Source organism: Lemur catta, chromosome 19 (genome assembly GCF_020740605.2).
Source record: "Lemur catta isolate mLemCat1 chromosome 19, mLemCat1.pri, whole genome shotgun sequence".
Classification (NCBI taxonomy): Eukaryota; Metazoa; Chordata; class Mammalia; order Primates; family Lemuridae; genus Lemur; species Lemur catta.
This window is the reverse complement of record NC_059146.1, coordinates 27,120,921-27,136,483: the sequence shown is the minus strand read 5'-3', so window position 1 is coordinate 27,136,483 and position 15,563 is coordinate 27,120,921. Positions and strand designations below refer to the sequence as shown.

The 15,563-nt window shown below is 38.9% G+C and overlaps 1 protein-coding gene across 4 annotated transcripts; it reads left to right on the top strand.

Annotated features, from left to right (window-relative positions):
* The first annotated feature begins 271 nt into the window (after window positions 1-271).
* ZNF227 (zinc finger protein 227) lies at window positions 272-14,881 on the top strand. 4 transcript variants are annotated; one of them, XM_045531497.1, is made up of 7 exons: window positions 272-323; window positions 823-998; window positions 4,504-4,568; window positions 5,005-5,066; window positions 7,820-7,946; window positions 8,797-8,919; window positions 12,301-14,881. In XM_045531497.1, exons 4-7 carry the CDS (start codon window positions 5,007-5,009, stop codon window positions 14,421-14,423), a joined length of 2,433 nt encoding a protein of 810 aa, XP_045387453.1. In that variant the 5' UTR covers window positions 272-323; window positions 823-998; window positions 4,504-4,568; window positions 5,005-5,006; the 3' UTR covers window positions 14,424-14,881. The 4 variants fall into 4 exon arrangements, with proteins under 4 accessions (XP_045387453.1, XP_045387451.1, XP_045387455.1 ...); XM_045531495.1 differs by having other exon boundaries at window positions 272-497; XM_045531498.1 differs by lacking the exon at window positions 272-323 and adding an exon at window positions 543-568.
* The last annotated feature ends 682 nt before the right edge of the window (window positions 14,882-15,563 follow it).

The following is a 15,563-nucleotide window of genomic DNA, read 5'->3' as shown; positions in this document are numbered from 1 at the left end:
TCTGGATGTAGTCCGGAGGAAACTCCAAGAATTTTTTTTTTCTTTTTCTTTTTTCTTTTTTTTTTTGGTCTCACACACGTGCGCGCTCTCTTTGTAATCTCCAAGAGGACAGGAGGGCGGGGCACAGATGGTTCTGCCTTCTCTTGGGAGTTCTGGGAAATGTAGTCCACAATTCTGTCCGGAAACAATTGGGCTGCCGGACCGCGGGGCTGTGGCACCGGTTCCCGTCGGGGCTTCTGGGAAGTGTAGTTCAGGGGCTCCAGGTAGTCAGAGCCACTTCCGCCCGGGGAAAGCGAGGCCGCCACCATCTTTCGGTCCGGGAGGTGAGTCAACCCTGCACCCCCACGACCACTCCGAGCCTTTTCCGCCGAGCGTGGGACTGTTCGCTCCCCAGCCCTCAGTCTTGGGATGGAGAAGTCGCGGCCGCCGGCGGAGGCCGGAAGTTTGGATTCCCTCAGCTCTGGTGCCCCGCGTACCGAGCAGCGCTGCTTGTATCGGTACGCCACATAGCCAGTTACTTGTCATCTCTGCGCTCTAGTTTCCTCATCTGTAAAATAGCAGTAAGATGGTAGGTACTGGGTAGGGATGTCATTCGAATTAAATGAGACAATGTATTTCAAAAGCTTAGAACGGTGGCGGCAGCTGATACCAGTTTGCTTTTTGGTGCTGATACTGTTAATTCCTCACAAGCGCAGTTTTTACTGGAAGCCCCAGTGAAGAGGGAAACAAGGTCAGGGCTCAAGGAGAATGTCACGGTCCTCTGTCACATCCATTAGGAGACCGAGCCCTTCCCGAACTTTTACTGATTTTTTTTTTTTAAAGGAAGTATTTTCAGTGATCCTGCACCAGTGCCTGAGGGTGTTCGCTGCGGTTTATCCGGGGCATAGACTCTGTCGTGCCAGTTCACCACGGCCTTTTCGCGAAGCCTTTTTCTTCACCGCCCCCGAATGCGGAAAGAGGAGGAAGGAGAAACTTGGCTTCTCACAGCAGAGCCCCAGGTACATACTACTGAATGTACCTGTTCTGTCGTTTCTCTTTTCAGTTAATCAAGTTTCCTTCACTCAGTAGTAAATTACTACTGGAAATTGATGAACTATTTGTTGAGTAAATGTGAGAATGGGTAGAGATACTTAGCAATGAGAACTATTAATAACATCTTGCCATTTACATGTCAAGGCATTTTTTATGGACTATATGGAAGTAGGTCTTGTTTGTGAACTGAAATAAAATCTTAAGCCTCCCTGCCACCGGCTTACTGAAAGGACCCTCTCGGCCGAGAGGATATCCTAGAACTAAATTGCCTGCCATGAGGAGGGAGGTCAGACATGCCTCCTCATCCCCCCCCTCCCTTCTTGGAGATATTTTCTGTAACCCATTAACAGGCCTAAGGGTACACAAGACAAACCTGCAGGTCCTCAAATTACACAACAAGTATATGTCCCGTGGCTGGTCTCTGATTAACAGACCTCATTATCGTAAAACATTCCAAGCCTATAGACAAAGTTTCATGTCTTTAACCAATTACAAGTCAAAGAATCTTAAAACCCACCTATGATCTGTAAGCCGCCACTTCGAGATGGCCCACCTTTTCGGGCCAAACCAGTGTCTGCCTTCCACATATTGATTTGTGACTTTACCTGTAACCTCTGTCTCCCTGAAATGTATAAAACCAAACTGTAACCCAGCCACAGCAAGTCCACTTGCTCAAAGCTTCTTGGGCATGGCTCTGGGTCATGGCTCTCAAATTTGGCTCAGAATAAATCTCTTTAAAATTATTTTACAGAGTTTGGCTTCTTTTCCATTGACATGTTATTATCCCTATTTTGAGGATGAGGAAAATAAGGTAAAGAGAGCTTATGTTACTTTCCCAAAGTCATTCAACTTAATGGTGGATTTGGAATTGAACCCAAGTAGTGTTTTTTAAGAGCCTGTGATCTTAACCCCAATGATATAGTCACCTTCAGTTATCCTAAATGGTAATCCATATGGCTAAATGGGAGTCATTTGAAATCAGCCCTGGGAAAGTAGATGTGGACTTACTGTGGAAGACCTGGAAAAGCTACATTGATGAATTTTGGAGTTTTAGGAAAAAATTCTAAAAGATTTCATTTATTTAATTTCATTCCTTGTCAAATATGTCATATCCTCGTGAATAGAAGAAATGAATGTTGATTATAGAGGTACGCTATCCAATCTAGTAGCTATGAGCCATGTACATGTACCTTGTGAACACTTGGCTAGTCCAAATCGAGATGGTCTATAAATGTGAAATACACAGTGGATTTTAAAGATGGTACAAAAAAGTGGAAGGTGGCTCATCAATAATATTTTGTATTGATTACATGTTGAAATGATTATATTTTGGATAAATTGGCTTAAATAAAATATATTGTTAAAATTATCTTGTTTTTTGTTTTTTTTTTCCTTTTAAAATGGCACTGGTAGAAAATTTAAAATTACATATGTGACTCAATATTTGATAGTAATGTTACAGATAACATAGAAAATATAAAATGAACAAACAAAAAATTATTTATAATAAAAATGTGTTTTTGTTTAGTATTTGCTATGGATGTTTCTCTAAATGGGTTTGGTATTGTATGTAGTTTTTTTTCTTAATATATTAGGGAAAATTTTAAGCATATACAACTGTAAAGAGAATAGTATAGTGAATCCCACATAACTAACACTTAGTTTCAACATCTGTGGCAAACTATCTGCATCCTCTATTTTTTGATTGGGGTATTTTAAACATACTCCAAACATCAGGTCACCTTTTCTTAAATTCTACCATGACCTCTGAAACCGAAGCTTTCTTTTGGCATTTAATTGGTATGTTACATTAATGCTTTCTTTTAGACTTTTTTTGTCATGATGTTTTAGTGCTGTCTCTTAGAATATAGTTGGATTTTTTTTTATGCAGTCTGGGATAATCTGTTTGTTAATATGTGTGTATATATTTCTACTGTGTGTGTGTGTTTACATGCTTTGCATTGCTTCCTTTTGTTCTTTTATTTGTGCTCAACTGGTTTGGAATTTGGTCTTAGGTCATTCTTTTAACTTTTAAAAATTATTTTCTTCCTCAACAAATGCTAAATTTATTCAGCATGTATTGTTATTCTAAAAAATGTAGAGACTAAAAAAATACTTAAAATTAGATGATATACCTTTTTTGGTTTTTTGTTTGTTTTAATATAGGCTAGGTTTTAAGTCTATGTTTTATTATAACCACCCTCAAAATTTGTCATATAATTCTTGGAGTTTTTTTTTTTTTTTTGGCAGAGTCCTGCTCTGTTGCCCGAGCTAGAGTGCCGTGGCATCAGCCTGACTCACGGCAACCTCAAACTCCTGGGCTCAAGCAATCCTCCTGCCTCAGCCTCCCAAGTAGCTGGGACTACAGGCATGCACCACCATGCCCAGCTAATTTTTCTATATATATTTTTAGCTGTCTATATAATTTCTTTCCATTTTTAGTAGAGATGGGGGTCTCGCGCTTGCTCAGGCTGGTCTTGAACTCCTGAGCTCAAACAATCCACCCGCTTCTGCCTCCCAGAGTCCTAGGATTACAGGCGTGAGCCACCGCGCCCGGCCTGGAGTTTTTTTGTTTTTAAACAAAGATTATTGTGTTACCAGAATATTTACAAACATTTTCTTACCATTGCTTCTTGAAGTCCATCTTTCAGGGTTCACATAGTTACAAACTTTCTTCAATTTTGTTCAGCTAAGATATTGTTTCTTCTTCATGTAAATATTTAACTGAACATAGAATTCAGGGTTGACAATTATTCTGTTTCTTTACTTTGGAGATAACAGTCACTTGTTTTAAGTCTCCTGTTACCCTATTTCTGTCATTCTAATTGTCATTTCTTTTAGATAAATTATTTCTTCTTCGAGCTTGAAGATTGTTTTTGTTATTTTCAGTTCTTTGTTTAGTCTTTTGCATTCCTGAATTTTACTATGATTTGTTTAGGAGTATATGTATTTTTAATTGTACTCTTCAGAATTTCTCTATGTGAACTCATGTCTTTTTCAATGGTGGGAAAGTCTCAGCAATTACCTCTTGAAATTATTAATAACACAACCATTTTCTCCATTCTCCTCTTCTCACATTCCTATTGACAAATGTCAGAGCCTTTCAATTTATCTTTCATGTTTCTTGATTTTTTTTTGTTTGTTCTTTATCTTTTCTTTGTTATGTGTTTTTCTTTATCTCCATGCACATAGGATAAAAGGAATTTACCAGTGATCCTTTTCTGGCTTCATGAAGTAAATTGACCTGAAACGATACTTTCTAGAATACTGACACCAATATCAACAAAATAGTACTAGCTGGGCAACAAATTGCTAAGTAAGAAGAAATTTTAAGTCAAAATTAGGCTTTTCAGGAATTAAAGGTGATTTTCATAGGAAAACAATATTTGCAAGCACAGTGTATCATCTGCTTTTTTATTTTTTTTCCTCTCCCCTAATCAATTCTATAATCATTTGCTTTTTTTGTGGCAGAAAGGGATTCCTGGTTCTTAAGAACTTTCCACCTACTCACTTAATCCTTGGAACAACCCTATGAGGTAGGTACAGTTTAAATTCTTACCCTATTCTCATTGTACAGGTGACAGAATTGAGGTACAGAGGTTTTTTAGTATCTCTAAGGTTACACAGATGATAAGTATCATTTCTAGAAATTAAACCCAGGCACTTGATTCTAGAGCCCACTTTTTTCTTTTAATCCCACATGCTACTATATTCTTTTATTTCCTACCATCCCCACAATGAGAAATCTGTAAGTAGGAATATTGCATTTGCCTATGCAGATTGTTCGCTGTCCAATGATACTGAGCTGATAGTCCTATTAGTAGCTGGAATTCAGTCCATGTTCTGCTTATCAGGCTGGATGTGGCTGCGTCTGTCTGGATGTAGGGCCACTCTAGTGCAATTCCCACAAAGATCCACGTGAGTTAATGGCAGCTCTGGCCTGACTCTCACGGCTTCTTTGGTCTTCTGCAGTTATGCCTTCTCATGACTCTGACCTTCCCCAGAAGGAGCAGGAGAAAATGACCAAGTTTCAGGTAAGTAAGCTTTTCTTTTCTGTCTCTTAAGATGTGATTTTGTTTTTTAAAGATTAGGCATATTTTTTTCTCTTCCTTGGGAAGGTTAAAGAAAACAGCATATCTTCAGTGCATGTTGTATGGCAGATGTGTATATGTTTTGTTTTAGTTTATCACCTTTACTATTTTACAAAACAATCTTTGAAAAAATAATAGAAACTTTGAAATAATCAAAAACAGTCGGCCGGACGTGGTGGCTCACGCCTGTAATCCTAGCCCTCTTGGAGGCCGAGGTGGGTGGATCGCTCAAGGTCAGGAGTTCGAGACCAGCCTGAGCAAGAGCGAGACCCCGTCTCTACTAAAAATAGAAAGAAATTAGCTGGACAACTGAAAATATATAGAAAAAATTACCCGGGCATGGTGGTGCATACCTGTAGTCCCAGCTACTTGGGAAGCTGAGGCAGAAGGATTGCTTGAGCCCAGGAGTTTGAGGTTGCTGTGAGCTAGGCTGACGCCACGGCACTCTAGCCAGGGTGACAGAGTGGGACTCTGCCTCAGAAAAAAAAAAATAGTCTACACTACTGCCTTGCTTGTAAATTAGCTTTTTTTCACTTTCCCATGATCCTTTTTCATATGGATTTGTAACTCTGTATTTGCAATACAGGAATAAATGAAATTTTAAATTGTGCTTTCTTCACTTAATTACATCACCTCCATTTTAAGTGCCACTGAATTGCAATATCCTTAAAAAAAAGAAAACAAAAGCCATTCCTTATTCAGACTTTGAGAGAATTTCAGAATTTTACTACTTTAAAGTAAATGCAGCTATACTTTTTACAACCTTTATCCTCAAAAAGGAATTCTGGTGGAATTCCGCATTGTTTGTCCTTAAAGTTTTAGGAACTCTAAACTGAAGAGGTTCATGTCTTAAATTTCATCTTGGTTTCCTCAGGTGTTTTGTAAACAGAACATCCAAGTATGACGGTGTAATAGTATTAATATTAGATGTTTTCAGAGAAGAGCTATATTTTTTTCTTCCTGTGTGTATATGTTTCCATCACTCATCTATTTTCTTTCTTTCTTGTGTTAATTTATTTCATCAAAGCAACTACACGTACATAGTTTAAGGTCTAGTACTTAAATGTCTTGCCAGCCCTTTCTATCTGTCATTGCATTATTCCTCAGAGCACTGTGTGATGATGGAGGTGACTTATGGGGATATCTTATAACTGCCCAGATTCTCCCAGGTAGCCAATTCATTGGACTCTGAAGCTTCTTTTAGGTTAGGAATACCTGGCATTCCATTTTCATGAAAAGGTAGACAGGGCAATAGATTTTTTTCATTCAGAGACCTGAGTGCATATCATGGAAGTTTCTGACATGACCTTTTGGAGGGTGGACCCCAGCGATGCCCTTCATCCAGTTCCCATCTGAGTGCCTGTGGCTTCTCTACTAGTTTTGTCTCCTAATCATTCCTTGAACCTTGATGCTCAAACACACTTTTGGTATAAATGTTTTAAATGTCCCTACAGCCAAAGCTATTGGGCACAATGGTAAAAGACAATAGCCAACTGGTGAGGTACACTTAAACATTAGGTAAAGGTTTAATAGCTTAAATTCCTGGTAAGATTAATAAAGATGAAGAAAAACCCAACTGGATTATGAGCAAAAGAAATGAATAGGAGTGTCATAAAAAAGGAAACAAATTTATGCAAAAAATTATCTTTATTAATAATAAAATATGTGAAAATGTTACTAAAAAAGAGCTTTCTGTTTATATGTTTATTATACCCAGATTGTCAAGTTTTTTTTAGCAAAAGAAACTAAGTCCTGTTTGGCCAGGGTCTAGAGATTCAGGAACATTGTACTCTTGTGTGAAAAGTGAATTGGGAAAACATTTTGAGAGGAAAATCTGCCATTATGCTTTCAAAATTTTAAAAGTAAATATTCCATGATTTTGTAATTGCTACTTCTTGGCTAAGATCTCCTCTGTGAAAGGATCTTTGCAGTACTGATTATCAGTTAAACTCTCTAATTAATTATATTGATACATTATTTGGATTAATTAAAGATAAATCATCTGTTCCAAGGACTACTATGTAGTCACAAAATGAGATGAAAGAGATCATAATGATATTATCATATTAATTGTTCAAATTTATTGAGCACTTGTGATGTGCCAGGCAGCATTCTAAGTACCTTACATATTCACTCATCTAATCCTCTCAAATACCTTATGATTTAGATACCGTCATAGAGAAGAGGAAATTGAGATAGTGAGAGATTAAGGAATTTGCCCGAGGTCCTGTAATTCGTAAAGGGCATAACCTTGAAATTTGTTATCAGCCTGACTATAGAGCTTGTTCCTTAATTAGCCATGACCGCTACAGTAGGTGGATATGGCATGTGCCTTGAAGACACAGGAAGAGCTGTTAATGTATACCTGTCCTGAAGTGTTGCTAAAGGCCTGTGAACTTTGGAAACATTAAAAACAAGTGATAAAGTCCAGGCTTTATGGGGATGCAGGAAGGAGACAGGGAGAGGGGATAACTGTTGGAACTAAAAACTGGGATCTCTCAGATTCTGTAAGATTTGGTTTGTAAGGGTCTTTATCCTTCTTGATGCTGCCCTTTTTTTTAATGGGTGGGGATTGAACCCAGGGCCTCAAACATGCAAAGCATGCGCTCTACCACTGAGCTACATCCCCACTCTGCTGCCCTTCTTTCAAAGGAGGTTGGTTGTAAGATTGAGGTTACATGTGCTTGATATCGTAGGAGGCAGTGACATTCAAGGACGTGGCTGTGGTCTTCACCAGGGAGGAGTTGGGGCTGCTGAACCTTGCCCAGAGGAAGCTGTACCGAGATGTAATGGTGGAGAATTTCAAGAACCTGGTTGCAGTGGGTGAGGACAGGCACCATCTGACACTTAACTTGAACTCCTTTGAGAGTCCCTGTGTGCTCAGTTGTTCAGTGCTTTGGACTTTTCGAAATGGTTCCCTGCTTTTGAACACAAAAGTTATTCTAATCCCTGGAATAACAGGGATAGATTTTTCTGGTGTTTCTGCTCAGGCATAATTCTGTCCTTTTAAATTGCTGGTTCTCAATCAGGGGTGATTTTGTCCCCCAAGGACATTTGGCCATGTCTAGAGATAGTTGGTTGTCACAACTGGGGGAGGGTGACTATTGGCATCTAGTGGGTAGTTGCCAGGGATGCTACTAAATTCCTTACAATGCACAGGTCAGCCCCACAACAGACAATTAGCCAGTCCAAAACAATAGAGCCACAGTTGAGAAACCCTGTTTAAATGAGCTGTAAATGGACAACTTCTATACTTTGTCTTTCAAATACTTTGTCTTTCGAAGCATGGTTATGACCCATTGGTGGGTCATGAAGTCAACTTAGTGCATCATATTGGCATTGTTTTCAATGAAATAGAGTAAAATAGAAGAGATAGAAAATATCAGAGTTCCTTATCAAGAACCACTCACATTACAAGAAAAACTGTGACCATTTTTCATTGAGTGGTGTGAGATACAGTCTTAGAAATGTAATGAAAACAGACCTTGGCTAAATCTAATTTGATCTATATATATACATGAACTAGGCCATGACCTAAATTTCTTATTGCAGTTCCTGATCCAAAAAGTTCTTAAAATATCACTTTAGAGGTTCTGAGGATTATAGGTTACGAACAAAAATATATTTTGGTTGTGTGTTCATCTTAAGTATATATATCTCTATTTTTTCATAGGGCATCTTCCCTTCAAACCAGATATGGTATCCCAGTTGGAAGTGGAAGAAAAGCTTTGGATAATGGAAACAGAAACCCAAAGAAGTGGACATTCTGGTGAGAACCACACAGCCGTTCCTTCAGGTACTAGCTAGTCTGCACCTTGCCGTGTCTGTGATTACCACCATTGTCCGAGTGCTATCATCGCTTGCCTGGATTATGACAACAGCATCCACGGTGGTCTCCATGCTTCTTCCCTTGCACTCCTATAATCCATTCTCGACACGGTAGCCAGAGTGCTTCTTTGAAAAGCACAAATAGATTATGCCATTCCTGTGCTCAGAAGCCTCCACAGCCTTCCTTTCACTCATAGTTGTTCTACAAGACTGCAAGACCCTACCTGATCTGGTCTCCTTACCAAGTTTCTCTTTGATCTTATATCCCTTTCCCTTTGCTTAGATCATCCTGGCCATCTTGGCTACCCATTTCCTAGACCCACTGAGTTTCTCTGTTTCATGGCCTTTGACTAGCTCCATTCTCTGCCTTGGTCTAGAGTTTACCCTTCCTTACTCCACTCAAGTCATTAGTCAGATTTTATCTCATTAGAGAGGCCTTCTGTGTTTAAATTTACCACATTTGTTTAAAATATCATCTTCCTTTCATTCTCCATCCCCTTATCCTGTTTTGTTGTCTAAGCACTGATCACCCCCGACCTAATAACATATTTTGTTTACTTGTTCATCATCTCTCTCTCCCCGTGACAGTAGGAATTCTGGTTTTGTTCACTGCTGTCTACTCATAGCCTCCGATGGGCATTCCACATATTAGGTGCTCAGTAAATACTTGTTGAATGAATGATTTAAATAATTATTCTTTCGAATAGGAGTGAAGAAGCTCTCCTCATAGCTTCTCCTAACCTACGACACCAGCCTTTTCCATCCAGGAAGAGCACCTCATCTATATACCCAGCTAGCCGTTCCCTGCCCTCCATTCTCCTGCCCCCTCGCAGCTTCCCTTCTCACTTGACTTTTTGTCCCCTTTCCTTTCTCTCTCCTCCTTTCCTTTCTCTTTAATTTGCATATTCCTCAGGCCTATCCATTTAAAAACTAAAAGTAAAAGTTAATTATTTCTAGAGGATATAAATTTATGTGCTCTCTCCCCACCCCAAAAATAAACCAAAGAGGCTTATCTGCTAACATGATAGACTAAACCCTGAATTCTGTGAGTAGTTGAGGGATACAATCCATCTTCTTTTGTCCATCTCTCCTTTTTAGGTCTACATGCTGCCTCATGTTTGATGTCTTCAGGAATGTTAGGAACTTGCTTCACTTTACTGGTTGCATTTTTATATGCAACCTTAATCTTGGGAATTATCCTAAGTATCATCATTCTTCCTTTTTGCATAATCAACAAAAGTCTCTTTTAACAAATATGGTAGCATTTTCTGCCACCCTTTCTCAAAGGTTTTTTTTTTTTTTGACCTTTTAGCATCAACATATTTTAGCATTTTGCAACCATACTCCACATACAAATAATATTTTAAAACATTCTTTATAGGTCAGGGGAGCACAAATTAAAGAGCTTGTTTTTATAAAGATTCTTAAAAAACTTACAGAGAATGGAGACAAGTTGATCTTATATTCGTATTACTCCTAGAGATGGCTCATAGGTTTAGAACACACTAGTGTGATTAATGGATTATTTTGTAACATTGTGTTCCAGTGAATGTCTAACACAATCCTAATTTCTTAGACATCTTTGGATATGTAAAGATTCAAACCCACTAACCTTAGAAGATAAAAGCTATTCACAGTTATTAAAATGTATAACTACACTGTCAAAGATTATCAATGCTAATACAGCAGGCATTACATTTCATCAGTTCCCTTGTAGCAATTTCAACTTGGCTTCTCATTGGTGAAAACAGCCTCATTCACACAGCCAACTTCCCCCTTTACCACTTTCCCTTCCCTCTAATACCTGAACAATTATGTAAGCTACATACAGTAGTTATTTAGAAGTTTTTAATTGGACATTTCCAGAAGTCCAAAGGCACTGACATGCCTGTGGAGTTGAGGAGAGTTCTGATTAGGAAAAGAAAATTACAGACTTTCTAAATCATTTTTCCTGTATAATTTGCATCCTAATGGTATTAATCTTTTCTGATAGCACAGGCAATATGAGAAGCTGTTTACATGTTGCAATGACTTCTGACACTAAACACCAGAAGTTAGGCCATACTAGGTCCCCCATAGGACCGCCCTCAACACCAGCTGTAAGGTTGAGGATTCCCAGATAATTTGGCTCACTTCTGACCAACTGGCTACAAATTTGGGGGTTCCTGTGATGATCTGTTAGAATGACTCATAGAACTCAGGAAGGTGCTATATTTATAATTATAGTTTAATTATAGCAAAAATGATACAAATTAGAACCAGCAAAAGGGATTGATGCATAGAGTGAAATTTGGGAGGTTTCCCTGCTGCCTCCCTTTTATAAGGACTGTTGTGAGCACTTTGGGTTTATCTGGATCATCCGGGGTAAGCCCCCATCTCAAGACCCTTAATTTAAGCATATCTGTGCAGTCCTCTTTGCCATGTACATTAACATATTCACAGGTTCCAGGGTTCAGGATATGAACATCCTTGGGAAGGTCATTATTCAACCTGCCATGTCCAGAAATGTGTACATATCTGTTGATACTTTTTTCAGCGTTTGTATTATTAGAATATAACCTTCCATTTAAGCAAATTAATTATTTGATTAAAGACTTGGTAACCCCCACCCACCAAACATTTTAAGCCAAGGTCTTTCATATATTCTTAACCATGACTCTCCATAAGAACTATATTTTACATCCTGAGCATAGACCTGAAAGGAGTGAGAGAACAAGCAAGCGTCTCGGCTCTCTGGGAGGAAGCTTCCTATGCTGAATGTAGCTTTCCTTCCTTCTCTTCCTTTTCAGGGTTGGCTTTGGGAGTCTGCACTAGGCTCTATTTCTTTCCTCTCTCAAGTTCTTTCTTGTACAAGATTAGCTTTCCCTTTTCTACTTCTTGTACAGAGACCTGGATTTCTGCCAGGTTTTAGAACAATGTATGTTGTTATTCCAACTGCTTCCCCAAACTTACTCTTGAAGGATAATTTCTGTCAGGACTTGAAATACTATTTTATGCCCACAGTCTGAACTTTTCTAACCTAATTAGGCAGTAGAATCCCTCTTGTCACACGCCAACTGAGGAAAAGGTAAGTGAGCTTTTAATTGATGTAGGTTGGAGTGTGGATTGTCTGTTGCCCTGCAGCCATCTCATTTCAAGCTTTTAGTTTTCATAGTAAATTGTTAGACTTATGATTCTAAATATGTCACATTTACATTTAGTAGGTAGGAGCCTGTTGTCCCCACTCTTTGCTTATACCCAAAGGACAGTGTGACTCTTCCCCTTCTGCTATGGCCTAAGTGTGAAATCCTGATATTTCTGAACAAAGCATTTACTTGTCACCTCTGAATATTGCTTTGTTTTTTAATAGGCAGCAAGAATCAAAATAAGATGGAGACTTTTCAAAAATTTGCATTAAAATACCTTTCCCATGAAGAGCTATCCTGCTGGCAAATCTGGAAACAAGTTGCAAGTGAATTAACCAGGTGTCTTCAGAGGAAGAGTTCCCACTTACTCCAAGGTGACTCCATTCAGGTTTCTGAAAATGTGAACACTATAATGAATCATGGAGGAGACAGCTCTATTTATATTGAAAATCAAGAGTTTTCAGTTTTGAAAACCCAGGATTCTTGGGTGAATACGTGTCTGAATGAGTCACAGCATCAGAGCAGAGGTAAACGAATTGATGTGAAAAATAACCTGCATGTATGTGAAGACTTCATGAAGAAGTCGCCATTTAGTGAGCATGTTAAAACTGACACAGAACAAAAATCCTACAAATGTAATGAATGTGGCAAGAGCACTAGTGATGGCTCCAGTCAGCAATTACCCTTAGAGAAAACCCCGCCACGTGGTGAGCGTGGAAAGGACTTCAGTTACGGCGCAGTGCTTCCCCGGCATCTGAACGTTCATCTAGGAGAGAAATGCTTCAGTCCAAGCTCACGTCTGCAAACTCAGAGAATTCCCCCAGGAGAGAAACCTGATAAATGTCATGAATCTGGTGATTGCTTCAGTAGGAGTTCTTTTCCATCTTACCAATCTAATCATACAGGAGAAAAGTCCTATAGGTGTGACAGCTGTGGCAAGGGATTCAGTAGTAGCACAGGTCTTATCATTCATTACAGAACTCATACTGGAGAGAAACCTTATAAATGTGAGGAATGTGGTAAATGCTTTAGTCAAAGTTCAAATTTTCAGTGCCATCAGAGAGTCCACACTGAAGAAAAACCATACAGATGTGAAGAGTGTGGTAAGGGCTTCGGTTGGAGTGTTAACCTCCGCGTCCATCAGAGGGTCCACAGGGGTGAGAAACCCTATAAATGTGAGGAGTGTGGGAAGGGCTTCACTCAGGCTGCACATTTTCACATTCACCAAAGAGTCCACACTGGGGAGAAACCCTACAAATGTGATGTGTGTGGGAAGGGCTTCAGTCACAATTCACCCTTAATCTGCCATCGGCGAGTCCACACTGGAGAGAAGCCGTACAAATGTGAGGCGTGTGGGAAAGGCTTTACCCGTAATACAGATCTTCACATCCATTTCAGAGTCCACACGGGAGAGAAGCCCTATAAATGTAAGGAGTGTGGCAAGGGCTTCAGTCAGGCCTCAAATCTTCAAGTGCATCAGAATGTCCACACTGGAGAGAAACGATTCAAATGTGAAACCTGTGGGAAGGGCTTCAGTCAGTCCTCAAAGCTTCAAACCCATCAGAGAGTCCACACTGGAGAGAAGCCGTATAAATGTGGCGTGTGTGGTAAGGACTTCAGTTACAGTTCAAATCTTAAACTGCACCAAGTCATTCATACTGGAGAAAAACCGTATAAATGTGAGGAGTGTGGGAAGGGCTTCAGTTGGAGATCAAATCTTTATGCTCATCAGAGAGTTCACTCAGGGGAAAAACCCTATAAATGTGAGGAGTGTGATAAAAGCTTCAGTCAGGCCATAGATTTTCGAGTACATCAGAGAGTCCATACCGGAGAGAAACCGTACAAATGTAGTATATGTGGTAAGGGCTTCAGTCAGTCCTCTGGTCTTCAGTCCCATCAGAGAGTCCACACTGGGGAAAAGCCCTACAAATGTGACGTGTGCGGAAAGGGCTTTAGGTACAGTTCACAGTTTATATACCATCAGAGAGGCCACACTGGAGAAAAGCCTTACAAATGTGAGCAGTGTGGGAAAGGCTTTGGTAGGAACTTGAATCTTCGCCATCATCAGAGGGTCCACACAGGGGAGAAACCCCATGTATGTGAGAAATGTGGTAAGGCCTTCAGTCTTCCCTCAAATCTTCGAGTCCACCTGGGTGTTCACATCAGGGAGAAACTCTTTAAATGTGAAGAGTGTGGGAAGGGCTTCAGTCAGAGAGCACGTCTTCAAGCCCATCAGAGAGTCCACACTGGAGAAAAACCACACAAATGTGACATATGTGACAAGGACTTCCAGCACCGTTCACGTCTTATATATCATCAGAAAGTCCATACTGGCAAAAAGCTTTAGAAATGAGAAGTGTGTTATCAAGTTTTGGCAGAATGCCCATCTTCAAGTTTTTGGAGCTGGTGTTAGAACCTGTGAAAGTATTGAGAGTGGAAGGGGATTCTTCAGACTCAGAATCTTTCTATAACAGAGCCATAATAAGAGGACTAGAACTCATTTAGGGGAGAAATATAGAGTGTGATCCTCATGGTAAGATCCAATGAGTATAAACGATCGTCTGTCAGTGTGAATATATTGCCTGAAGATAATGTGAGAAAGGATATTTGCCATATACTAAATGGTTTTTTGGTCAGGGAGGTTTTGGATTATTTTTCCTTTTCCTTTCATTTTATATTTATAGTTACTATTTTTACTAAAGCTGTAAAGCTATAAAAATGAATAAAATGACAGACTACAAATTTCCTGTAGCTAAGGATTCATAATATTTGATATGGTATATAGGGTTAAAATTAAGGACTAGATCCCCAGAGATGAATTTTTGATCTTCAGAAGTAAATTTATGTCTGCCAGAGATGTATATATTATAAGAAGATGTTCAATGCATCGTTGTTTTAATAGCAAACATAGAAACAATCAGTTGGATTGCCAAAGTATTTTATGATATACCAATCTAATGGAACACTATGCAAACATCAAATGGGAAAAGGTAAATTTTTGGTTATGAATATTGGAAGATGTTCAATATATTAACATGGAAAAACATAAAACATATTTTTGTGTAATCTTATTTTTTAAAAAACATAGATAAATAGGCATTTCTAGTTATCTCTAAATAATGAAATTTTGCTTCATATATTTTTACATTTCTTTAAACTTCTTATTTTGAAGTTTAAAACTTTCAGAAAAATGATAAAAATTATATAAAGTCTCGCATATACCTTTTACCCAGATTCACCAGTTAAAATGTTTATCATTCTCTCCACGTATATAAGTGTGTATATACACATGCACATACGTATTGCTACCTGTGTATACATACACTTTTTTTTTTACCTATGTGAGTATGTTACAGACATCTTTTCCCTGACACAAAATACTTAACTGTGTTCTCCCAATAAAAAGGGTATTTGCTTATACAGCTACAGTACAACATTCAGGAAAGTATCATATTGATATGTAACACTATGTGATCTACAGACCTTA

Coding starts and splice junctions, on each gene's coding strand:
- ZNF227 (XM_045531497.1), top strand. CDS start 5,007: ATGCCTTCTCATGACTCTGACCTTCCCCAGAAGGAGCAGGAGAAAATG. Junction 5,067..7,819: donor AGAAAATGACCAAGTTTCAG/GTAAGTAAGCTT, acceptor TTGATATCGTAG/GAGGCAGTGACATTCAAGGA. Junction 7,947..8,796: donor CAAGAACCTGGTTGCAGTGG/GTGAGGACAGGC, acceptor ATTTTTTCATAG/GGCATCTTCCCTTCAAACCA.